This window comes from Malurus melanocephalus, unplaced genomic scaffold, assembly GCF_030028575.1.
Source record: "Malurus melanocephalus ecotype Western Australia unplaced genomic scaffold, MMel_1.1 scaffold_109, whole genome shotgun sequence".
NCBI classification, from domain to species: Eukaryota; Metazoa; Chordata; class Aves; order Passeriformes; family Maluridae; genus Malurus; species Malurus melanocephalus.
The window spans coordinates 379,356-404,927 of NW_026623341.1; the positions used below are offsets into that span (position 1 = coordinate 379,356).

Below are 25,572 nucleotides of genomic sequence, written 5' to 3' on the forward strand. Positions count from 1 at the left end.
CTTTTTTCCCCTACTTTTTTGCTGTAGTTGCTCAGTTGTGATTCTTAGAATTAACAGAATATGCATCCCTGATTTCAAGTGGCCATGATCTAATCTCTATGCTACACACATCGCTGAGTGAAGCTTCAACAACAAAGATTAATTTTTGTTTCATTTTCCCTTCTTCTGTTCTCAGAAGACTATTAATTGAGTAAAAGTGCATCTTTTCCTGRTGATAGGATTAGGGAATAGATGGGATGTTCATCTTACTCTTGGACTTGCCATAGCTGGAAAAATTCAGACATCATATTTGATAGCACTTTCTTCTGTATTTGGATATCTGTTGTTATGGTGATAGTGCCAGGAGGAAACATTAATGAGGAGGACTTGAAAGCCTTGATGTGAACAGCACTCTTATTTTTAACACCTCATAAGAAAAGGCGACAGTTAGTACTGCTCCTTGCTAAAGATGCATCATTGTATCAGCTTTCATGAAAACTACCAAAATTTCTATTGGTTATATATTTCTAACAGAATGTTGAATACAAAAACGTAATAAAAAGGGTTTGGAACAACACACCCCCAATTTTCTCACAAAGGATATAATCTATTATTCTTAGGAACTTGGTTAGAGTAAAAACMGACTTAAAGTATAAAATATAAATTTTAGAATATCTGTATTGCTCTTTTGTGACACCCCAAGGGCTAGAAGGATCTCTCATATCCCAAACGAAGCTGTGAAGAAACCTACAAACCCACATCGCCCAGCACAGGTCTGCGGACACATTTCATCACCCAGACTGTTTCACCGGCAGGGGAACAGCGTTAAAGACAGAGGAATTACCGGCCCGGAGCTGCGAGGGAAGGCGTTTACTCACATAGTCCTCGTAGGGYTCGTGTGCGGGCGGCGGGGGCGGTCTGTAGCCCGGCACGGATGGGGCTCCCCGGGCTCTCGGCGTGGGGACACCCCGGGCCACCGGCGGCACCGGCAGCGCCCCGCGGGTCACCGGCGCTCCTCGGGGGGCTTGGGCACCTCGGCCAGGCAATGGGGGCGGAATGGCACCGCCACGGCCCCTGTGGGAGCAGAGAGCAATCATCACTCGGGCACGGMCGGGGAAGGCACGCGTGCGCTGCCCCGTTCGAATGGCTCTATACCACTATTGCTATTGAAAGCATCATGCRACTCCGGGGTTTTGGCACCGACAATGTCGAGCACTTTGAGGCAATATCTCAGACAGATCTCATACTATGTAAATCCATTATTTTTAAACCACCATTTTAAGCCTTTCACACCTGATCCTCTTATAGCTTGTACTAATAAAATTCTGAATCACTGATTCACAGGGTTGCAGGATTACTCCAAAGCAGTTCTAGAAGATGAAGAAAATGAGGAACCTTTTCTGTCAAACTMTTTTACAAGAGCAGTCATCACTCTCGTTCTCATGTTTATTGCTGGGTSGGAGAAATGGCAGAAGATATTGCAGGAGTGCAGAAACTTGCAAGGAWGTAGAGGAAGAGTATAAAAAGAGAGGAATAATTTCTCTTCCTCTCTATTTTAGTTCGGCACTAAGGTAACTTAAACGCCTGAGGGCTCTTAAGGGTTCACAGTGAAAAACATGTCTGAAAGAGTGAACTAAAATTTTACACTGGCCTCAAGAACAAGAASACAATTRCRCATTATTTAGATATGAAGMAAGTYTKGRARRAWTYMRRAAAMYYTYMWKSYCCMRKKKTTTYMRRMMWWKSCMAWYMAAWTYMMYTWAAAMYGRWWAMCCMWYSAMMAAWWAMMATAWAATGYAGTTTACAGATATATGTATACTTGTATACATACAMAGTATAGCCACATTATGCATAARAATTAATTATTTGGTAAATAAAGTTCCACCTACACGATGTTGTCTTCTCTGACTATAATATTTTGTGCTTTAATGCTACTGAACATACTGCTTCAGTACTAGCATAAAGGTATTCTTTCCCAGAAATATCCTTTTCCTGTTTTCATAATCTGCTCTCATTTGTTTATTACTTGCATTCCACCCACTGTACCCTGCAAAATGTAGGTCAGAAAATCTAGAACAATATAGACCACACAGGGTATCAGATGTCAAATATTTTGGTTTACTGACCAGGATGCCTATGTGATTGCATTTTTTCTTAAACTTTTTTTTTTTTTTTTAATTTTTGCTTACATTTTGTAAAGCTATTCACATAAGAGTTCAGGTTACCGCACCTTGAAGGAGCTGCAGGTGGCACACGGATCCCTCTTCCTCGAATGCCCCGTCCACGTGATGAATCCTCAGAACCGTTCAAATACGAAAGTTCTCTCAGCTGCTCCTGGCGAATTTCATCATTATAGTCCTGAAATGSAAAGAGTGAAACTTTCTGAGCAACTTTGTATTTTGGCCGAGCTGGCCAAACCACCCAAACCAGAAACTCAATGGATGGTGTTTGGGTGAATTGCTCTGCATTAGCAATGGTACGCTGAAAAACTGTACAAATGGGATTGGACAAGTACCTTTATTATACAGACAGAAAAATGTATCTGTATGGGTAGCAAAGGTGGCCATTAAAAGCATGAACATGCAAAATAAAACACAAAAGGCACAGAAGGCAAGAACACAGAGAAATGCCTATTTATGCAAAATACAAATGGATTTTTACATACAAAAGGTACTAATTTCAAATGACTTGTAATTAGACAGAAAATGCATTTTATAAAAAATTTTGTATTTTTGGCAAACTTCCCTGGCTACATTKATGCACTTAAAACACAAATTCTACCTTATATTGCACATTAGCATGAGTACATGATTTAATTTAATACCAATTAACATCACTGAGTGTAGCCTTCAGTTATTCTGTATATTGTGAAAGGAGCTCTCTCTTTAGGAGTCAAGGAACAAAGGTATGTTTACTACAAAAAAAAAATTGTTAAATGAAATAAAATAGGCCCATTCCAAGTCAGCAGGGTATCGACTTCAGCACTGCAATTTCTGTTGGCTCAGCAAACAGAATACCCAATGAACTTCCTTTTTTTACTGATACAAAATAGAATCACAGACTCATAAAACCRTTTGGGTTGGAAGRGACCTCARAGATCTAATTCCAAGCCCCCTGACATGGACACCTTTTTAACTTTCTCTTCATTGAAATGCATGATTGGGATGGTGATCCTTGAATATTATCCATGTCTCTTGGGTCCCTTTTCCTTCCAGGRCTCCACCAAGCAGCTCCCTGAGGAGACCAAAGTCAGCTCTCCTCAAGACCAGGGTAGACCAGGCTGTGCATTCTCCTTCCTGCCCTAAGGATCTYGAACTCCATCATATCATGGTCAATCCAACCCTTGAGCTTCACCTTCGCCAACAGCCCCTCGCTGCTGGTGCGAACAAAGTCCAGCTTAGAGTGTCACCCCAATGGCTTCTGTAGCCCTTGGAGAAGGAAGTTATCCTCAATGCATTCCAGGAACACATTTGCCATGCTGTGTTGTCCCTCCAACAGATGTAGGGGAGGTTGAAGTCCCCCAGGAGGAACAAGGCTTGTGAATGTGAAGCTGCTCTTTTCTGTCTATAGAGTGTCTCATCCACTATAATACATAATAATAGACATTTTAACTTACTTTACAAACTTTATCCAACTTTTTGTCAGAAATTAATTTTTTTAGCTTCCTTCCCCTGTATTCAGCCTTTTTATGGGCTGATCATTACACTAAATATCCATTGCAGCAGCCAGCTCGCTGGCAGCACAACTATGTGACAGCTAATTACTGTTTCAAACCAGAAAGGATTATTGAATTTCAGCTCCTCTGTCCTTCCATCCTTCCACAGGCAACTGCCATTGACTGTCATGCAAGGACCTGAAAATGCATTATGAGTCACACCCCTTTTAGCCAAGTTAAAGTGAAYGGTGAGATGGAGCTGGGGCCTTGCTTGTTCCTTCACCTAAGGAGGGAATCTGTTTAAAGATATGATTCTGATCCTGCTGTCCTCTAATAGAGTGTAGGTCTGGTCATGATTTCCCTTCTAAATTTCTAGAGAGTTCAGCTGGAGTAAAATCTATTCATGAAATGCAGAAAAGAGCCCTATTTATACAATATAGTATTGCAGTACCACCATAATTAAAAACAAATCTTTAATTTGCTAATAAAATAGATAATGGCTTTTGCGTCATACCATCTCCAAATATTTTTGCAAATTTTTCTATCATTCTAACACTAATGATAAGCCAAAGACATCTTCCWAAATCAATGTGCTCGGTAAAACACAGAGGAAAAAACAGAGAGAATCAATGAGATCACATTTACAGCAATTGTTGGAACAGGTACCATCTACTGTGCCCTCTTAATATCATCTGTTATTCACACTGGCTTTACAAGGATTAGGACTTCAAACTTGCTGATTGAGTTTACCCTCCAGATTCCACACTGGTGCTGGGACTGAACTTCATTAATAATGCAGGTACATTTTGTAAGAAGAAATTGTGTGGGAAAAAAAAAAGGAAGGACCTGCAAGGGACAGAAATTGGAATTTCTGTGTTGCTRCTTTAACCTCTCTCTTTTGAAATATTGCTGCATAAATTAATTCTACCAGAAATTGCCTCAAAGCTGCTATTCGTCCCTCAGGTAAAAATAGAATTTAAAATCTTAGTATCGATGAAGCAGAAAATCCAAATAAAATTTATAATATACAGCAAGATCTGCAAATCTTCACCATTTTATTATGCAATGTCCTTAGTTTTAATGTGCAGGTTATTTGCTGCATGTTCAGTTAAGAAATATGTACAATGTATTTTGAAATGACAAGGTAAAGACAAAAAAAWTCATGGAAGATGCTGGGTCAGGCATCTTGAAAGAGAAAGGTTTAATTAGAAAATATAAATTTATAAAGATAATTTATCTTATATACTCCTTAAAAAAGCATAATAAGGATCATAATTTCTAAACCTGAAACCTGAAGTTTTCAGCAAAAATTTCATTTTGCCTCTTGCATTAAACAGAAACATAACACTGAATTAATCTTTCATAGCTGCTACAAGTGTAGCTAGTCAGGGTATCTATCCTGATGAATATTTAATTGTATCTGAATTCAGAAACTAGCACATGAGCAAAATTATGCTGCTGATGTTTCATATATATCTAGTCCCAAGAAAGAGTACATGATGTTGCACAACATACCTATACTGAAAAAAGTACAAGGAAGCAGCTACACACTGCACACATATTCTGTTCCAGAAAAAAAGTCCTCAAAAAGCAACCTCCTTTTTATGTTAAAATAAGCTGATGAGAAATGTTCTGCACTTCACAGCTTTTCTTATAGCTTTCGAATAGTCTTACAGCTATTCTTATTGCTGATAATATACATTAACCTGTATGTTTTGTTCGTTTATATCCTTAAAGCATTACTACCTACAAACAGCTTTTCCATTTACTGGTGATAAGAAGGGTGCAATCGACTTTTATCACGGTGGTCAGTGTTTACTAACAGTGAGCTAACCACCCACACCCATGACAATCAACCTAAATATACATCTTGACTTCAGAAATGCCAAAGATTTACAACATCAGCAAAGTTTGAGCACCCAGGACCACGATACATTGCCGTGTTTATGTAAATGCCTAAAAAAGCAAATTACATGTTTAGATAAAACAGTATTCCAAAACATCAACATGTTTACCACAAATTACCACAATTATGTTTATTAATGAAGGTTAGGAGTGATTAATTAGGTTGGTTGCCTTGACTCTTGCAGGAACAAAGGAAACCCATGTCCAGGTTTTCCAAAGGAAGTCAGAGTCTGGCTGATGGCAGCTCACCCACGGGCCCTTCTGGCAGCACGACAGGAGGTGCAGCAAAGAGGGGAAAACACATAAGCTGCTAGAGAACTCAATAAACCATTTTGGTAAAAAATAGCGAAGTTTGATGCAAGTTGCAAAACCTGATCTGAATTAACAAGAACATGTASTGACGAGGGAGGAGAGCTAATAAAGAAATCAAAGGGTAAGGCATAGACAGACCAAAAGGATTTTGGGAATATATCTCTATCATTACCATAACAAAGGCTCATAGAAGTCAAGGATAAATCAATCCCTTAAGGACTGTGATCTCCTGTCCTGATGTACTCTGCACATTTAAGTTCTATTATAATTCTATTAATAAATATCATTACTCTTATCTGTGACAGCTGAATTTCATTCCTACCAGATAGTTAGGAGAAGAGTAATTTAGGTTAAATTCAAAGTACCTTGAGAATGCAGAGTTATACATGTCAAATCTAAAATGATAATCACAATATTTCACACTGAGAATTCTGAAGTATGAATAGGGTACACTCTTTCACTCCCACACATATAATACCTTCTGAAGCTCTGTGTTGCCAGCATAGAGCACCAGACATATGTTTGCCCATCCTGCCACTTTCTCATCTGTGCTCAAGCAGCAGAAAAGGAACAGGAGATGGATTTGGACTCCTGCAGCACTTCAGCATCACRCCCAGCTCCTCACATCAGCAAAAGAGTTCCAGGGCTCTGTGTGTTTGCACAGATTCACTGAAGCTAGACAACCTCCCCTAAATTCTCTTGTTGCTGCCTTGGGGCTATTTTCAGGCAGCTTAAATTCCAATTAGGCTAAAATTTCCATTGAAATTGTCCCAGACAATGGGACACACAAGACACAGAAGACACTGAATTTTAGGTGGAGCTAGGTGATGGGAATATAGCCCTTTTGTTTTGTTTGTTTTTAGTTGCCTATTAATTCTGGACACTGACCCCTTCTGAATATGGAGAAGCMCTAAAAACCACTGTGAAAATAACTGGTCGTGAGGAGTTCCTGGAGTCCCTGCTTCTCTGTGTAATCTGTGGCCTTACAAGGGTGAACTGTGCTATGCTTCAGCTTCAGAGAATAGTGAGAACCACTTATCTGGACTCATGGGGTCAGGATCTGCAGTTCAGTACACTAAAAAGGCCAAGAACCCTGGAATTCTCACCTTTTAGCTGAGTGCTTTAATATCAGGCTGTTACAAAGAAGAATACTACTGGCTGCTCAGTACTAGAAGTACTTGATGAACTAAATCCTAAGTTGACAAGAGATATTTGGCATTTCCTGATGGTTTTTTTCTGTATTTTAAAATCTTATTCTAAGACTCCAGTACGCTCAAATATAAAGATAYTGGACTTTCTCTTGCAAATATCAATTGAAACTATCAGTGTCAGCTTACTTTAACAATTGTGGCAGGTGGGCTGGATAGCTCCCTCCATCACCTAAAATTTGGCAAGAGGGCAAATTTACATGTCCCTCAAGGGGGCATGTAAATTAGTTGCTGAACCTGTGTCAGGGCAACCCCTGGTATCAATCCAGGCTGGGGATGAGCAGATCCAGAGCAGCTCTGAGGGGAAGGACTTGGGGGTGCTGGTGGATGAGAGGCAGAACACGACCCAGCAGTGTGCACTTGTAGCACAGAAATCCAGTTGTGTCCTGGGCTGCATCCAAAGCAGTGTGACCAGCAGGACAAGGGATGGGCTTCTTGCCCCTCTGCTCTGCTCTGCTCTGCTGAGACCACACCTGCAGTGCAGCATCCAGCCCTGGGGGCCCCAGCACAGGGAGAACATTAAACTGTTGGAACAAGTCCAGAGGAAGCCACCAAGATGGTCAGAGGGATRGAGCACCTCTCCTGTGAGGAAAGGCTGAGAGAGCTGGGATTGTTCAGCCCAGAAAAGAGGAGTCAAATTGTTTCCAGTCCCTGAGGGGAGCATATAAAAAAGATGGAGAGAGAGAAACTTCTTACAAGAGCACAAAGTCAACAGGACTACTTTCAAACCAAAGGAGAGTAGGCTTAGATTAGAYGTTAGGAAAAAAWTTTTTACTGTGAGTGTGGCAAGGCACTGGAACACATTGCCCAGGGAAGATGAGAATGACCCATCCCTGGCAGTGTTCAAGGCCAGGTTGGATGGGGCTCTTAATAACCTGTTTTTGCGGGGGTATCCCTGTCCATGTCAGGGTGGTTGGAATTAGGTGATCTTTACAGTCCCTTCCAACCCAAGGCATTCTGGGATTCTATGAACTGCATCCTGAAGTTTCAGGCTTTGTCTAATACAAAGTTCCTTGCAAACCATGAGATTCATCTGTATCCCAGCCCATGCCCAAACAATCAATCCCCATGGAGTTCATCAGAACTGTGGGAACTGGCTCTAGCCYACCCTCCGTGGGTGCTGATGGGTATGACAAACGTTCTCAGCAGTGAACAGAGGAGCTCAAACCCCACAGCTGCTTTGCTGTTCCTGGATAACACCCACRCTCTCCAAACCCATGTTTAATGTAAATGCATGGTTTCCTGGTTACCTACAGCCAAAGCCATCTGTTAGGATGGCTCTTTGCCCATTCACAGATTGGTCTGGTTATCACACCAGAGCATAGGTGCCAGGTAATGATGGGTTTAGATGGACAGCCTGCAGTGCACCACAAGTGACAAAGCTTCTGCCAGAATGACTCCAGCACTGCRTTAGCAACACATGCCTCTTTGCATTTGCCCATGTATACTGGGCAATCAAGTAAGGCCATTTTGTATGCATGTAGTTCTCTGGCAGACCACAATGAATACATAAAAATATAAATATAATCCATCTGAACCCAAGGAAGAAATTATTTTCTCTAAGCAATCAGTAACTTWGCTAGATCCAGAGCCATAACTGTTAACAAACTTTCACTTACCCCATGTGCAAGAAGTGCTCTCTTTACCTGCTTATACTCTGTCTAAAAAAMAAACCTTAATTGTGTGGATCACCCTTAGAGATTGAAACACATAAAACAGACCATACATTCTTTCAGTAGCAGTCTGAATGTGTTGCAGCCAATATGAGTTTCAGCTTCTAAATGCCTATGGGCAGAATGCAAGCAGACATAAGCTAGAGCCACGCACACTTGCCTTTGAGGTTAGTTGACAGCTGGGGGATTTGTCAGCTTGCCACAGAGAGCACTCACCCAAGCGTGGATGTCATTTTTCTCTTTGAGCATGCACAATTAAATCTGCCTGGCATCATCAGCATGGGGCACCACTCTCAAGCAGTGTGGAAGGGAGGGGGTGTCTTGCTCCTTGGCATCTGAAGAGAAGCTGCCAATCCCAGGGTGAAAATTGTAACAGGCAAAGTGCTATGAAACTTCGACCCAGATATTTTAATCTTTGATAGAATAGAGCAAAATAAATCTCAGCTAATTGTATAATCAATTTAAATGTTGTTTWTCACACTAAAGAGACCTTTCAACAGAAGATTATTCCCAGTTTACATGGAAATGCTGTTAACCACACAAAATAACCACATTGAAGATGGATGCATGGCTTTTGAAAAACTTGCAGAAGCCTGTATTAAATTTCTGCCATTTACCCCAATTTGTTCCACCCCTCTTGCTCACAAGCCTCACACAAATGGATACTGTGGTCTGTAATTCATTCAAATGACAGCTATGCTGCCACAGAAGTCAGTTAGCTGACAGCTCCCTATCCCTGAATTTAATTCCAAGTGAGCTCTGGCAGCCAGAGACTTGTGCTTATTTACAGCTGTCACTTGAAGGAGACATATAAGGGAATTGGTAACATGAACAGAGGGCATATAGAGGCTGCRGGAAGGGTGGTGCAGCCACCTAATCCTAAAGACATTGTTGTGGATTCCTGCTGGATGYTCCCCACTCTGGCTTGTGGGGAGGAAGGGATGTGATATGGCTGCTCTTCCTCCAGGAAAACAGAGTTGGTTCAAAGAAGGCAGGGAGAGGAGTAGGACTGCCACAATTCTCCAGCTATTTGCTGAAGCTCTGCCATTAATGAGATCATAACAACTCTCAAGGCTTGAGTAACCGTCCACTGTAATTTACATTGAAGCCCACACAAGTTACAATCCATACACAGTACCTGTGCATCATTTTTCATTCCAGCTGTGCCAGGTGGGACCCGTATTGTCCCTGCTAACCCACTGCTATAGGTTTTCAGCTCCCCAGTCAAGGATGGCAGGGACAGCAACAGCAGCCAGCCACATTCAGACATGTTTACTCTGGTTCACTGTGTCTGTCTCATCCAGCCTGGCCACAGCCACGCTCCCTCCGCCCCATGGGGCACCGTAAACAAAACAAAACAGGAGACTGGAAAGGGCAGTGAAGAGTGAGAAGTCTGGGCAAGAAAGTTTCTTACTACAGGTCTGTGGAATGCCTTTGCTTTTACAGCTTCTGAATTATTTCTGATCTTAAAAAAATTGCACAAGGTAATAATCTGTACAGGTTGATAGCATATAATACATTGGGACTGAACTTGATACATGACAAAGGAACTAGTTTTTAAAGCAATTTTAGTGTTTTTTTTACTTATTGCAATGCAGGGTTAACATGAGCTGTCTTGGAGTGAGAACTGTTGTGGCAAGCACAAGGTCTATTTTACAGATGCAGAGCAGAAATTTCTTAATAATTCTAGCATATACTGAAACCTATTAATAACCATGGTATGATTCTAAGTCAGGAGACAAAGAATATCTTCAATTTCGGTCACCACAGACCCAGCTGTAACATCCTGGGAGCAGAAGCTGGCAGAAGGGCGATTCATTACAGTCAGCAYTCTCTCGACAGAGGGGCTGTGGGAATGGTAGCATGGCCTGTGTGTTTGGTCCTCTATTTTTCTAGAAAATGGCTTGCTCCAGACTAATCCAGGTTCTGGTCTAGATTTTGCTGCATGTAGATCCCTTTAGGAACCCTGAATATCTCCCCGATTATCCAATTTAGCCATAGTCTGTGTCCATGAAGTTTTTTGTAGGCTTAGAATAAAGATGATGCTCTGACTGGAACAGCACTGTCTCCACTCCTGATGGCACTGCCCCAGCACCAGCACTGCCTGGCAGAGAACAAACGGCTGGCAAAGCTGGACTGACAGCAAGAGGAAGGATGGAGACAGAAACTCCTTCCAGGAACCTCAGGCTGCCATGAGGCCTTGGCTTTGGAAGGCAGCAGCAGTGCCCAGGCATTTTCCCYAGCCAGAGGTTGAGATAGAAAACACAGTATCTGTTTCTCATGCACTCCTCCTACATAACAATCTGACTGACCCAAACTGAACAGCATAGTACATCCAAGTCTTTTTTGCATAGTAAGGAAAAAAAAGACCAGATACATGCTGGGAAGATGGCCTGTAATAGCACCATAAAAATACAAGACCAATTTTCACCGCTGGAATCAAAGATATTTTCAATATGCTTGGTTTGAACTGCTATAATCTAAATTAGTTTCATTGCTGATAGATTTAGGGATAGCCAGTGGAATACTACAGAGGACAATCACAGGGAAAAAGCAGGTATGCAAACAGTTCCCCTTTCCATATTAATTTCAATAAGCATCAGGAAAAGACAGTGAAAGAATGCTGCTATTGAACCCCACGGTCACTGTCTGAACTGTCACAGAAGCTAAAAATATGAAAATAATATCTATGAAATATATGAAAATATGAAAATTATATATGAAATATGAAAATTATATATATTTTCTGAGGTTTATGCCTAACTTCATGTGAGAAAGAGCAGAAATAGAGTAAAGAAGAAAAAAATATGGGAAGGAAAACTATCAAACAAGAAAAGTTAAAATCATGTCAGTGGAACATCAAAGCAAATGGAAAGCTCAACAAAATAGCAAAACAATATGTAGGTTCAAAACAGATTATTKAAGAATCTTATTAGGAAGGTATGCATCAGGTGTACAAAGTTTTAAGATTTTTTTTCAGAATGAGATTTGAGACAAAAGGAAAGATTATTAAGGAAATTACAAGGAGTAACAAGAGGTAGAAAACAATTTACAAAGAAAAGCTTAGACCATGTACCAAGTAGAGATATATTCATTCCCAAATGTCTCTCTGCTCTCTTTAAAGTACATGGTATATGAAAGATCAGGAATGAAGTCTATAAAACTGAGTAATTAATACAACCAGATCTAGGTGAAAGCATTGCCAGAGTTTCAAGATAATTTAATAAATAGCATGATAAAAATGTAACCAGTTCCACATTTGCTATTTAAGTTGAATATGTGAATTCCACCTAGAAAGAGAATCCCAGCAGCTGTTAACCAAGTGCCACATAAGCTGAATTTTCCAAGCAGATTTCCAATTCAGCACAAATGTGGAATGTTTGTTCAGAGCCCATGTGTGAGAGCCACTGACTCCACCTGGCTTCAGGACAGTTACCCTATTCATACAAACCCCACGAACACACCCAAAACAGGCACCCAAAACCTTGGTGGCTGTTAGAAAAACCCTTATGATCTCAAGTCTCACCCCTGATTTCACTCCTGAATCGTAAGTGGGGTTTGAAATCAACCCYATGTTCTTGACTATGAAAAAAGATCCCAGTGATTTCAGTGCTTTGCAGTGACAAAAAGCTGGGGCAGGTGACAAGTTGTGGAGATACAGTTTTAGTCATATAGCTAAAAATRTGACTGCATTTATCTAAAAATAATAGGTAATGCTAATAAGCCTCAGCTGTAATGTGAACACAAAAATATTGTGTTTCACCTGAAGGATGATTCCTCACCTGTCTTCCATCTTGCTAGAAAGTCTGTGTGAGCTATCGATAACAAAACATCAGTAAACAGCTGCCACCTTACTTTGCATGTTATCCAACCAAAAAATTATATTTTGGAATTATTTAGAATTTAACACAAGTGATTGTGAACCCATTAGTTCCAAGTTATTATTTAACCATAATTAACTCAGTTCTACATTACTGATTTTAGAAACATGGCAGAAATCTGGGCTAGACAATCCTTATAGTTCTCCATTCAATTCAAGAAAAATGTTCTAAAYTTAATTAAAAGTGTCAAGTTTATGACAACTAAATACCTCATCTTTCAACATGATAATACACTTCTTCATAGAAAATATGAGAAGACACTACAGAAATAACAATAACTCCATCATGTGTTTTTTTGAAGGAAAGAGTCTATAAATGGAATGAATTGAGACTAATTTATTTCTTTCTTTTGTAATTCAAATGATCAATTATTTAACTGAAATGTATTTAATTAAAGTGAAAATATATTTAATTTAATTTAATTTTCAATGTTTGCCATGTGTTTCAATGATTAATCTGGACAGGCAGTGGATATCAATGTCTCATTATGCATTTATATTCATAATACCAAGCCAGAGCAAACACACAGACTTCAAGGTGCTGAGTATTCTCAGTTTCCAGTGGCTATAATTAATCCTACTTAGCAGCAAAGGTAGATTATTTTATTGAACTTAAGCTTTCCAGACCTGGGGTTTATGAGATTAAAGTCTCCAATCCAGCTCTCTGCTGGGCAGGTCTCACTAACCCACAGTTATTTACACTCATTACCGCTTGGGCTAAGTGGATTGGGTAAAAGCCTCATGATTCTCCCGGATTTCTGAAACCTTCTATAAATAACCTGGGTAGAAAATTCCAGTCTTAACCTGAAATTCTGATGTCCAGGCTTTCCTTCTTTCCTCCCAGAGCCTCACTAAGGCATGCTGAGAATTAACATACTTGCTAGTGCTGTTAAAAACCCAGAGTTTTTTCAAAACTCAACTTGGTGWTTTCACGGTATGCAAACTGGGAAATTTTAACTGCTTTTAAGTCTGTTCCTACAGTTCTGTTCACCAGCAGATTACCATTAAACCATTAGYTTTATTGTTCTACACAACAACAACGAGAAGACAGATATCAGACACCTCTTCTTACCTGTACTCTTTCCCTTGAGCAYCCTTTTCTTTTGTCTCAGTGAAAGAAAGAATTTGAAGCTAAGTTCCAAAAAATGCTCTCTAGACAATCACCATCACAATGTTCACACCAACTGTATCACTGTGAATTAAATTTTATTTTGAAATATTTGGCAAGGTCTGTCCCAGGATTCTCCAGTCTCAAGAATCCCAAAAGCAAGCCAATTGCAATCTTATACTTCCTTCTGTAGACAGAACAGGAGCAAACCAAAAGCCAATCTTTTATTAATTTATTTTATTTCAAGTGGTTCTACTTTTTCTCTGGAGATTCTGGACTCTGCTGTAATAAATTGCTGCCCTTGAATGTCTTCTATGCTCCTGAAGTACAGTAAGAGCTATCATCCATATCCTYATAAAAAGGATTTTGAAGGAAATGAAAAACCATTTTTAAATACTACAAAGCATATTACTGATCAATAAGTTAGTTTTCCTCTATTACCATGCATATCCCATGGTTTTTTCAAGACTTGCAAATGTCCAAACAAGTCTTTCTTAATACAAGCAGAACCTTACAAATGCCATATTTCTGCAAGTGTCCAAGGAGTGCACCAGGTCATTTTGCTACAACGGGAAATTTCACGGCATTGATTGCCTCATTTGAGTTCATTTCAGATTGGCAGTGCTTAAGTGTCTGGGAGAATGTTTCTAAATATATGAGTTGTTGTTGAACATTTAAGCATAAACCTAGATTTAAAGAAATTAAAGATATACCATAGAAATCCATCCAGTATTTTTTCAGAGAGTGCCAGGTGCTCTGCACAAACCACAAGCACTTCCCATTTCTCCAGGTTTTGTTCTACTGGCAAAGCAATCTTACCAGCACCAGCTCAAAATATCCAGAACAAGGCAAAAGGCTGTATGTGCTGCAGAATGCAGTGCAATCCACCATCAACAGTTTTACACAGTCAGCATAGTAATGTGAAAATGTTGCTTTTCTCCCTTCCCTTTTCTTAAATATTTGAGGGGAGCTCAGGGACTGGTTGAAGACTCAAGCATGACTTATGAGAATATCTCTTCTGTATCCTATTGGGTCTCTTTGCATTGTATAATTTCAGTATTTTTTATTTCCCCATATATTATTCACAGTTAGAAGGACTATAATTTTGTTTTCTGGTTTTGGAAAAAAACACTTGTTTCTTCCTAATTAACTCCTAGTAACACTTTTTTTTCTTCTCATGGGAGCCACAGGTTTGAAGATTTGGAAAAGAATTTCCACACACCATCAAGAAAACCCCCTAAACCCCATTAAGACATCAGATTTTTTTTTCTTTTTCTGTAGGGATTCTGAACAGTAGCACAGGTTGCCCAGAGACGTTGTGGAGTGTCCATGTTTGGAGATATTCAAGAGCTGTCTGGACACGGTCTTGGGTACCTGGAGGGGACTGAACRAAATGAACTCTGGAGGTCCCTTCCAGCTTCAACCACATTCTTAGCTTGTGAAAGGAAATCCTATGTTATAAATTATTTGATGGCTTAAAAACAAGTTTCAGCTTCATACTAAAAACCCATACAAAACTCTGCTGCTGAATGACTCATTTCTTCTCATGAATTACACACTCCCAAAATGTGGGCTGCAGTAATTTTGAAAAAGAGTCTGTTCAGCTGTCATCACACTCCCCTGCAAATGTAAATTAATTTGCATTTACAGCATCACACCTCCTTTAAGATACAATTTAATCTTCACAGCAGTTCTCTTTCTTTTAGGTCTGAAATTTTCTTGCCATGCAAGTTTCAGATCATCGCATTGGAAAAAGCCCAGTTAAGATGTGCKATGGTTTATTTCCATGTTGCATTTTGTTCAGGCAGCCTGCGTTTACAATGATATACTGAAAGCACGTGGTCATGCAGCCACAAAAGACTGGAAACACAAAAAAGTCTTTGCAGAGTYGCAAATCTGCTTGTGCCACATGCAATTGTGTGTGCCTGTACTTGTACTCCTCTTGTATTCACAACACAGATTTTGCAAGGAACTATTGTTCATTGCTGTGAAAATGCATTTGGAGTTTTCAACAGGGTACATGTTTCCATTTCCTATTTCTTAACACTCATAAGTTAACAAGGCATCAAAATTTTTGATTCAGYGCAGGATGTTTTTCTAAACTACATCAATAAATGGAGAAGTCTGAAGCTTTTTTTATTTTCAGTTCAAATGGCCATTTCGAATGCAGAAATGTTGATTACTCATGTTAGGAGCATACAAATTTTTTGAAAGTGGTATTTGGCAGCCAAAGAAACATTTTCCCAGACAAGAAGGTCTGTCTGCAGTTAAAGGCAAGATTTTTAATGGGAACTTATTTTTACCTTTTCCATTTTACATCTTTGAATTATATTGAGGCAGCTTCGTGAACAATTTTGTTCCATGGCATAGAAAATCTAAAAAAGCCTAAGTGAATTCATATGCTTAATGAATGCATTTAAATTTAAAATTCAAACAATAAAAAAAATTCAGCACTGGAATAAGCAATTTGTTTCCTGGGAAAAAAATCCTTGGATTTTGTTCTATCACTCCCTAAATGATATGTACTCCAAGTGTAAATATTTCWACTTTGTCAATTGATATATAAATGTGTATATTGATCCCCTGTACTGCAAAATAGTTTGTTTTTATTTTATTTTACATTATTTATTAATGTAAAATAGAATAATTCTGTAGCAATGAAGGGCTAAAATCCTGCTTCACAGGAAAGCTTCAGGGTTTAAAACTAGGAAAGAATAATTATGTGCAACGTTTTGTGTATAAAGTTCAACAAATAGCTTGCATCTTACTATAAAGCCAGTGATCTGAGCCTACAGGCTCCTATAACAAGGACAGAAGTAGTGCTAGAACATGAACCTGTGAGGGAAGTTAGAATCTTTTTTGTCCCACAAAGACAAAATTTTTGTTTCTCATTGTGGAAATCTGATACACTGGCCTAATTAGCTGCCAAACCAGTATCTTTGAAAATCATCTTCTTTGGGTATTGCTTCACTCCATGATTTGAGTTGTTTGCTATTCAGCAGTGAGGGCTGATGGGGTAAATACAACATATTGCTCCAGTGGAAAACCATGGAATGTAGCTGTCACCAGTGATATTACAAGCTGCCTTCTAAAGCAGATGTTGGATAATGAATTTCCTGCATTAAGACAGCAGAGTACTGAAACACTCTGTTAAAGTTAATACACCAGATGTATCAGTTATGGAAAAATGCTCAYCCATTTAAGACACTGATGTGATTAAACAGGTTTTGAAGTAGAAGTATGATATAAATCATCATACATTATCAGTACTTCTCMTTTCAATGCAGGTACCAAGTCTGATATAAGAACAGTTTATATCATTTATGTTCATCTGCCACAGACCAAGAAGATGCAATAGCAAACCAGTTCACCAGTTCCTAACTTGAAATTAATTATATGTATGTAGAGTTGAGTACTAGCACAGTCCAGCTCCACAGAAATTACTAATGAAGGTTTCATGATACCACACATTTTTTGCCCGGGTGTACTCTTTCATTCTATATACAGTACACAGCTGTGSTGAGGATTTATCAAGGTTACACGGTGAAAAGAAAATGGATCTCAAACACATTGCCTTTCGAAATGAAAACTTCATTGCAATGGCTTCCATCTGGATCATAGCCACAGATTTTTCTTTCATTATTACAATAGAGTTGCTTTTTCAGTTGTGTGAACCATCCTATAACAGATCGATTTTTTTTTTCATTTCATGAAATAAAAGATTAATTTCTATATGATGGATAATAGAGCAATTATTTTAAAACATACCAAATTTAATAACATGCATTTTTATCAGACAAATTCAGCTTTTTCAGTGTCACTCAAGCCTGAATATAATAACGTGATAATGATGTTCTATGCTATTACCCTGCACCACTCAATGTCCACTTAAGCTTTCAGATACTAAAAAGCTTAAGGAARAGATTTTCTTCACAGTTTTAGCATTTTTTGCCTATGATTAAGTACACATGATTACACTGTTGCACTGATTGATGCCAATTCAACATGAGGACATTTCCTAGCAATTATGTTTCACTAAAATATTCAATATTACATATCATACTTCCAGGCTGACAATGCAGTCCTATTTAAAAGCTGAAAAACATCAAACAATAAAAACATATATGTGTGTGTGTGTGTGTATATAATACATACACACATCCATATATGATCGTGCATATATAGAGAAAAATATCCACAKATGAAAAGACTTCCAGATTATTTGTGTTATTAGAGATACGCACTCTAAATTTTAGAGAATTTGTCTTGCCTGCAGAGTCAAAATAAGAAAACCAAAAAATAATGATCAATTTTCTATTTTTTTAAGACAGAATTCTAATGACCTACAGATTAGCCTTAAAAAATATTAGCCACACAAAATATTTTGGTTTATCTCTGCTGATGAGATTATACTGTCTCTAGCAACTTAAAGGAGTTTTTGCAATCATAGCAACCATATTCAGACACTTGTTATTTGAAGAGCAGCATTAAAAGATCATTACTCTGTATCAAATACAAYTGTTCTATCAGAATTCCCATAATAGAGGAGGACTCTAAAAACAATGACTTTTTGTGATGATCAGTGTAACTAAAAGTTATTTTGATTATCTATGGTGCACTTACATATAAAGCTYACATTCTTCTTTGTGAGTTTTATTTTAGTCTCTGTTTTCTCAATGAGGGTTGAATAATTTCCTCCTACACTAACTGGCACTGTTCTGCCCTGCAACAAGCRAAAGGCTCCCTGCATATTCTCATTTGTACTATGTAAAGTTGGTACTCCAGTTAGAGTTTATTTGCATTTAGGCAAATTGAAACTAAGAAAGAAACATAGTTAGGGCTCTTGACTGAGCCTTCTGTTACAAGTTTATTTTTAAAATTGCTTCCAGTTTTGCAGGTATTTAAAATCTCACTAAAAATGTGAACAAAGTAAACATTTAACTAAGTGACATGTGAATGTCTGTCTCTGCTTGAAAGAGCAAATTGTCTTTGCCTTCAGAACAAAATACACCTAAAACATGAGAATATGGGAATGTTTTTGAGRTATGTCTCTTGGTAGGGATATTTACCTGAATTGCAGGAATTTTCTTTCAGAAAGATGATATAATAGTAGATATAACAGTTTTTTAGAGATCATCTAAGACAGTCTTTAACTAAACTGGACAAGAGAGTCCTGAGTAGACTGGAGACCTTAGGGCACATAAAGACATGTAGTATATGATCTATAAACTAATTTTTTAGATTTTACTTCTGGTTTTGATATGTGCCTGGTTCTTTCCAATACCACAAGCATATTTAAAATAGATCCATTTGCCTTGTATTTAGTGGTACATCATCTGTGGTAGGTTTGGTCATTTTTTTTTGTTGTTGTTGTTTTTTTTTTTCTTTTTTCATTCCTTTGGTACAGCAAAAGAGGTGGTTTATTCAGTAACAATATAGGAAAAGTGTCAGCGGTACAGCACACCGGCCATTTAACGCAACTAGATTGCTCATGCATCCAGATCTCTTAAATCTATTAGCCTGACAGGAAAGGTATGTGAAAGCTTTCAAGGGCCAAATTACAAAATTTCAAATACAGTCTAAACTACTGAACACTTCTATGTGATGTCTGTCAGGCACTRGCCATAAAGTGACCTTGGCAGATCTATTTACACCAATGTTTTAAATGCACAATTTAACCTGGAGCAAATATAAAGGCATTTATCATATCAGAGCCTGCATAAGTAATCCCTCTCATTCTTGGACTTACTTTGGCTTCCACTCGGCAAAGTTCAGAAAACTACATGGAAAATTTAATAATTACAGKTTCTGTTACTCAGAACAGGTTTGTTACAATGAAGTAAAATGTTATGTCTGCATTCATGGAGATGAATCAGCTGACAAAATATGTTTGCTATAAAGATTTCATAATCATTTTAGGAAGACAACCACAGAACAAGAATAGTTATTACAATGATAGAGTTGCAACCCATTTATGTTCTACAGTATTGTAATGCTCTTCCTTTGTTTACTTAAAYACCTGAACAAGCATACACACATTTAAAACCATCCTAAAACACAGATTTCTTGATTTTTATTCTGAGGCTGATGGAATATTCATATTTGCTTCTTATGTATTCTACAGCAAGCAACACCATGCACAAATATTTGTCAGGAAATTTCTGTTCAGTGATACAGAAAAGGTTGAAGACTGCTTTTCATTACAAATAATATATTTTTTTCTACCTAACAGAAAAATCTGAGGTAAGTAAACCAGGGAAAGCAACATCTTAGCGAATTCTCCTAACAAAAATCAATCTGAGTGCCTCTAACACAAGTTTGAAGAATGGCATATCAGAAGTTATTAAACATCCTTTTAGTAAYCATGTGAGATTGTGCCTGTTCCAGTAATCATTGTCTGGCACATCAAAGAAATCCAGGAGTCATAACTTCTTATTAGAAAAGCAAATGTAACATTTCTAGTCTTTCCCCTGGAAGTTCGAGCTCATAGTGCAATCTCATTGCTGCAAAGGCATGTCAGTGAAGAAGGGTGTGTTGTCTGAGAATTTCATTCCCACCCCCATTAAAACACTTATGGAAAATCCAGTCAAGAAAATCCAGAGGAAAAAAGCTCTATATGTCTTCCTTTAACTCAGTCACATTCTGTTCTGTTTGTGGGAAACCCTGAAACTGCTACCTTTCTAGGACTTGCATTTCTTCCTTGAATAATCTCCCACTTCTTCATCCTGGACAGAAAAAAATCTGTTCWCTGTACTCAGGCCAGGAAAAATTTGCACTTATATGAACAGAGWAAAGGAATTTAGCTTGGATCTACCAGAGATTATTCAATGGGGAAAGGAAAGACAAAAAACATGGTGGGGATTATATGGAGGGATAGAGAAGACTTATCAGAATCAGAAAGAGAGGATTCCAGTGTAATCTGCTCCTTGTATTAACAACATGTGCAATCACTGGTACTGGCAGTTTGTTTGCTCTGATTTTCACATTATCCAGGGCTCTGTGTGTGAAGCTGTGGGCATGCATTTACAGTGGTTAGTGAGTAACCTTGCAATATCTCTGGTGACACTATCCTCCCCCCATTTATTATGTGGTAGAGGTCTGTGACAACCAGCACAAAGCCCATAGAAGCAGGGTATGGGCTAAGGACTGCTGCCCTGTATGAATGCAGTATTAGAAGACACGTGTTGTAACTTTCAACATTCACAAAGGACTAGAATGCCTAAACACAAACTGCAGTTTAACACGTACACATACAAGCAAAAAAAAAAACCCAAAACAAAACATAAAAACAAGCAAATTTTTGTTCATTTTTGGTTCAAAATGCTTTTGCTCATTAATTAACTGAATTGAATCATGAACAAAATAGTAAGTAACAATATTCTTTAATGAGTTTCTTCATTGATAGTGTGCAGAAATAAGTTTCTGCTTGTATATTTATGATCTGTTTACTTGAATTACTCTATTTAATAYGTTTATGTGAGAGATTTTTAAATAAGGTTGCTGAGAAATTTAATATACTGAAAAAAAGATTTTTGGTTACACATGTAACTGTTTTGAAAAGCATTACGAGCATTAGAAGCAATCACTGTATGCATCAGATGACGAACAAAATTATTATTATTATTAAGCTTGTCACTAAACCTAGAAGCTGTCAATTATAACTGCTATCATCTGGCTCTCACTTTTTATCAATATTAGTAAAAGAGAAAAAGACAAAAAAGCAGTGATAATAGGATGCTACAGCTGCTGTGGTCTATGAGAAAGCACCACTGGCCTCCAAGAGGCACAGGTTCCCAAACACCAGTTYACTTCCCAGGACTTCTAGAATGCTTCCCTCACCCACTTCTGTGACAAAACAAGGTGACCTACAAGTTTATTTTCTWGTGAAAAAATGTGCTGTTATGGCTGCTGATCTCTGACATACAGGGATTTTTTCTGCTTCCCCACCTGCCYACTGACGCTGCTGTCCTTCAGCATTTCTGACATCTTAAGAAACAGCCTATTCTTTAAACGCTCATCTCAGCACAAATTTGTGGAGACTTGCTGTTCTTTCCCAGTTCTGACAATGACAGGAGCTGCCATGACCCAGGCATGGAGCAACAAAGAAATAACTTGCTGATGTTGCTTGTGAAGTTGTGCAAGTCCTGATCCTGTGTCTATTTAGAGGACACAAGTGCAGCCTCCTGTTTCTCTTCTAAAAGCTGCAAGAAAATGAGGCCAGTGATATCTTGCAGTTCTCAATCAGAAAACMACTATCTTGCAGTTCTCAATCMGAAAACCACTACTAAATACATCAAAGGGACTGTTATTGATAACAAGTATGCAACTGCACTAGGAGATGGAGGCAGTATTAGAAGCCAGACTACGAGGATGGCAGAAGATTGGGATGGCAGACAAAATACTTATGGCCCARAATTCTGAGCCATCATATGGTAGAATTAAAGCTGAAAGCAAGCATGAATTGTCAAACAAAAGCTCTGTAGCAAAAGCTCTGTAGCCAAATGGAGGAGGCAGCTGCCATCCAGTTCTGACTGCACCGTCCTGCAGCCCCTGCAATCACACCAACAYGGTGCTGTCTRTGGCCAGGACCAGCACTGGGGATGKGAGCCCTGTGCAGCACAGAAGAGACAAATGGCTCTTTCCTCAACTGCCATGCATCTGTCTGTCCTGTGCCCAGATGGAAAGGGTGTGCAGCCTGTACTCGGTGAAATGATCCTGCTATTTATAGCAGCATACAATGGAATTGCATGACATCCAACAGAGTTATTTAGGCTCTACAATAAGGGTAAACAAGACTGAAATCTGGCTGTTTGTCTGAAGGTCAAGTAAAGGGCAGGCACTTTATGCTAATCAAACCCCCAATCCATTTAAAATCCTAGATGAAGAGTATACATATATTTACACTGAACATGACTTATGATGTTTAGAACAGAAGAAAAGCAGGGAGGGAAGAAACAGATGGTGTACCAAACATCACAAACCAGTAAACAAGAAGACATAAGGAACAAAGTCACCAGAAAATCAAGACCTGTCAAACTAGTACTGACCTTAGCAAAGGCACACTCAGGCAGACAGAGGCTCCACAGGCATCTCACAGTGCCACAGGGCACATTACTGAGACTCAGGCTTTGTCAGGATGTCACTGTGTCACAGCAGCTCCAGCAGCACCTGTTAGACTGTCTGAATCCTGCCCAGCAGCTGCTCTCTGCCACTGCCATTGTCTGACCTGTCTGTCTGCAACAAGTCTGGCCATGGCTTTTGCAAGGCTACAGCTGGGWGGGAATAATCTCCCCTTCGTTTTCCAGACACCTGCTCACCCTGTGATCACTCCTTCTTTCTCCTTCCTTAGTCTCACTTTTTTCATCTGGTCTCCTTATAGCTTCTGGTAATTTTAGATATCATTCAGCTTTCACTATTGTTATTCCAATTCCACCTGTTATTCCAGTCTTGCCATGGTATTTCCAAGAAGACATTTTTCTCAGTTGAAAATTAGGAAGATTTTGCTAAAGAAAAGAACTAAAGATCTTTYCTACCTCATGGCATCTACAATGGACATGGAAGAGCAGCATTATCTGAGATCAGTGAAGTTTCATATACACCACTGCACTGGGTTTGCATGGCCAAGTTTTTGTAGAGGTGAGGCTCTCTCTCAGACATGGCTTCTGTGAGAAGTTGCCAGAAGTTTTCTCCATGTCCATAAGAGCCAACCCCAGGTGGCTCCAAAGACAGGTGTGCTGCTGGGACAATCGGAAATGATGGTAACACCTCTGTGATAATATATTCAAAAAGTAAAAGAAAAAAGTTAATGTCAGATGTAATTGTGGCCAGAGAAGAGTGAGGTGAGAAAATGTGAGAAGAACAGCTCTGCAGATGCCAAAGTCACACAGAAAGAGGGAGAGGAGATGGCCTGGCTGCCAGAGCTGAGATTCCCCTGCAGCCCCTGGGGCAGACCATGGTGAGGCAGCTGTGCCCCTGCAGCCCATGGAAGATCATGTTGTTTCTGCTCAGTACATCCTTTTTGTCTTTACTAAAGGAACACCTTTTCCTCAAGATGATGGAAAAATTACCTGCCAATAGTCAACTTGTTGCTAGGCCTGTACCCTTGGGCTACAAACATTTCAGTAAGTCCATTATTTTTTGTATAGTTGTCTGTCTGGTTTTTTTTCATAGCTACCATTCTTTTTTCCCTGCCTAAGTGGGACACATGTATCATCATCATCATCATCATCACTGCTGTGCTTGTTTGATCTAGTTGGTCCATAGACACTGTTTCTTACAAAAGAATCTCTGCTGCACTTCAGCAACAGAAGATTATGATAATCKATGTATTTTAAATATATTGCAGCTTGCTGACAAATGAGAAAACATTTCAAGATGCACTGCTTATTGTGGCATCTCAGACACAATGTGCTATAGTCAATAGTGGCCCCTGTCCTCTTTGAAAGCTATTAATGTAAGACTGATGACAGAATTGTAAGTCATTACAAGAAAGGAATTTAAGCACAATATTCAGTTTCTTGCTCTCTTTCCTCTTATGATGACACTTTATGAGTTGTTACCAYAGATTCTTTTCTCAAAATTTGAGAAGGCTGTGAAGTAGATAGATTAAGYCCCATTATAGGAGAAAAATCATTAGTTAATACAGATCTTTCTCATACATTTATTAGCTGCAGCTTCTTCATTATCAGTTGAGGTCAACAGACTGAACAAGTGGATCATATTACCCACTTAAAAAGCTTTTTATATTTCAAGCTCTTATACCTAATTTATCCTCAAACTCCTTATGAAATAGGCACAGTAATTAAGTATGATTATGCTAATTTTCCTAATTAGGTAGCAAGTGGCATCARTGTTAAATATATTCCATAAGTTTATACAGTGAATCAAAAGCAGAAATTCGTACTATTCCACAATATTTGACTACAAGTTCATGGGCACCTGGGAAGTTACCTGGGAGATGATTTAGCTTTTCTATATGAAGAAGAAAAAGAGAAGAGATAAACCAGCATCACCATTAGAACCCCCTTACCATGACAAAATTTGCTAGTCAAGTGACACAGAACCCCTATGGCACTCTCCCACTCTTTCCTTTATCCAAACTATCCATCTGATCCATSCAAAATGCACTAAAAAGTTTACCCCTGCATGAGCAAAAAGCAAAAGATGGAGGAATTTAATCACATGTAACATAGGTGCAAAGGCAAAATGCATTCTTTTATTCCTACTAATTATTACAGCAGCCCCTTTTTTAGCATACTTACAAAAGTAAATACTCAGAGGCTTGAAACAGAAAAAGGAATCCACTCACTGAAGCACAGCTTAAGCATAATTTTCTGCATTGAACATTGGGTCAAAGATATCATTAGCATAATTGCAGAACAGCCAGTGAAGCTTTCACAAGTGGAAGTAACAGGATAAAGGGCAGGTAAATTATTTATAAATTAATTTCCCCTGGCCCTGAAAAAAGAAGAATAATCATAAAGGGCTATTTTTCTCTTCTTTATTCAATCATATTAGTTAGAATASCAGTTTACAAAGCACATAAATTTTCAGTTGGATCCAACAGAAACAGCAATCATAGCTTGCTATCTTGGACTTTTACTCCCTGGTTTCTATCATCCCATTAGTAGGTCTTAAAGCCAACCTGTGTTTCCAGCCTTGAGTTTTATAGGGAAACTCTTAGATCTCACATTACTGAATTCTGGGAGGTTKTCATTCTATTCACACATCAGTCACATATATCACAAATATGAACATAGAAAACTGTCTTTCTCAAGAGTAGGAAAAAGTGCATAACATCTCAGTAAAGTACACAGATGAAAAACATTTTACATAGAAGAAATGACCATCCT

At 38.7% G+C, this 25,572-nt stretch overlaps 1 protein-coding gene across 1 annotated transcript in view; it reads right to left on the bottom strand.

The window, feature by feature from the left end:
- The window catches only part of KHDRBS2 (KH RNA binding domain containing, signal transduction associated 2), a 296,595-nt gene that overhangs the window by 95,593 nt on the left and 175,430 nt on the right, over nucleotides 1-25,572 (bottom strand). The window contains exons 5-6 of the mRNA XM_057369432.1: nucleotides 2,210-2,337; nucleotides 858-1,053 (exon numbers count right to left, since the gene is read on the bottom strand). Coding sequence (XP_057225415.1) covers nucleotides 858-1,053; nucleotides 2,210-2,337 — 324 coding nt within the window. The remainder of the gene's footprint in view (nucleotides 1-857; nucleotides 1,054-2,209; nucleotides 2,338-25,572) is intronic.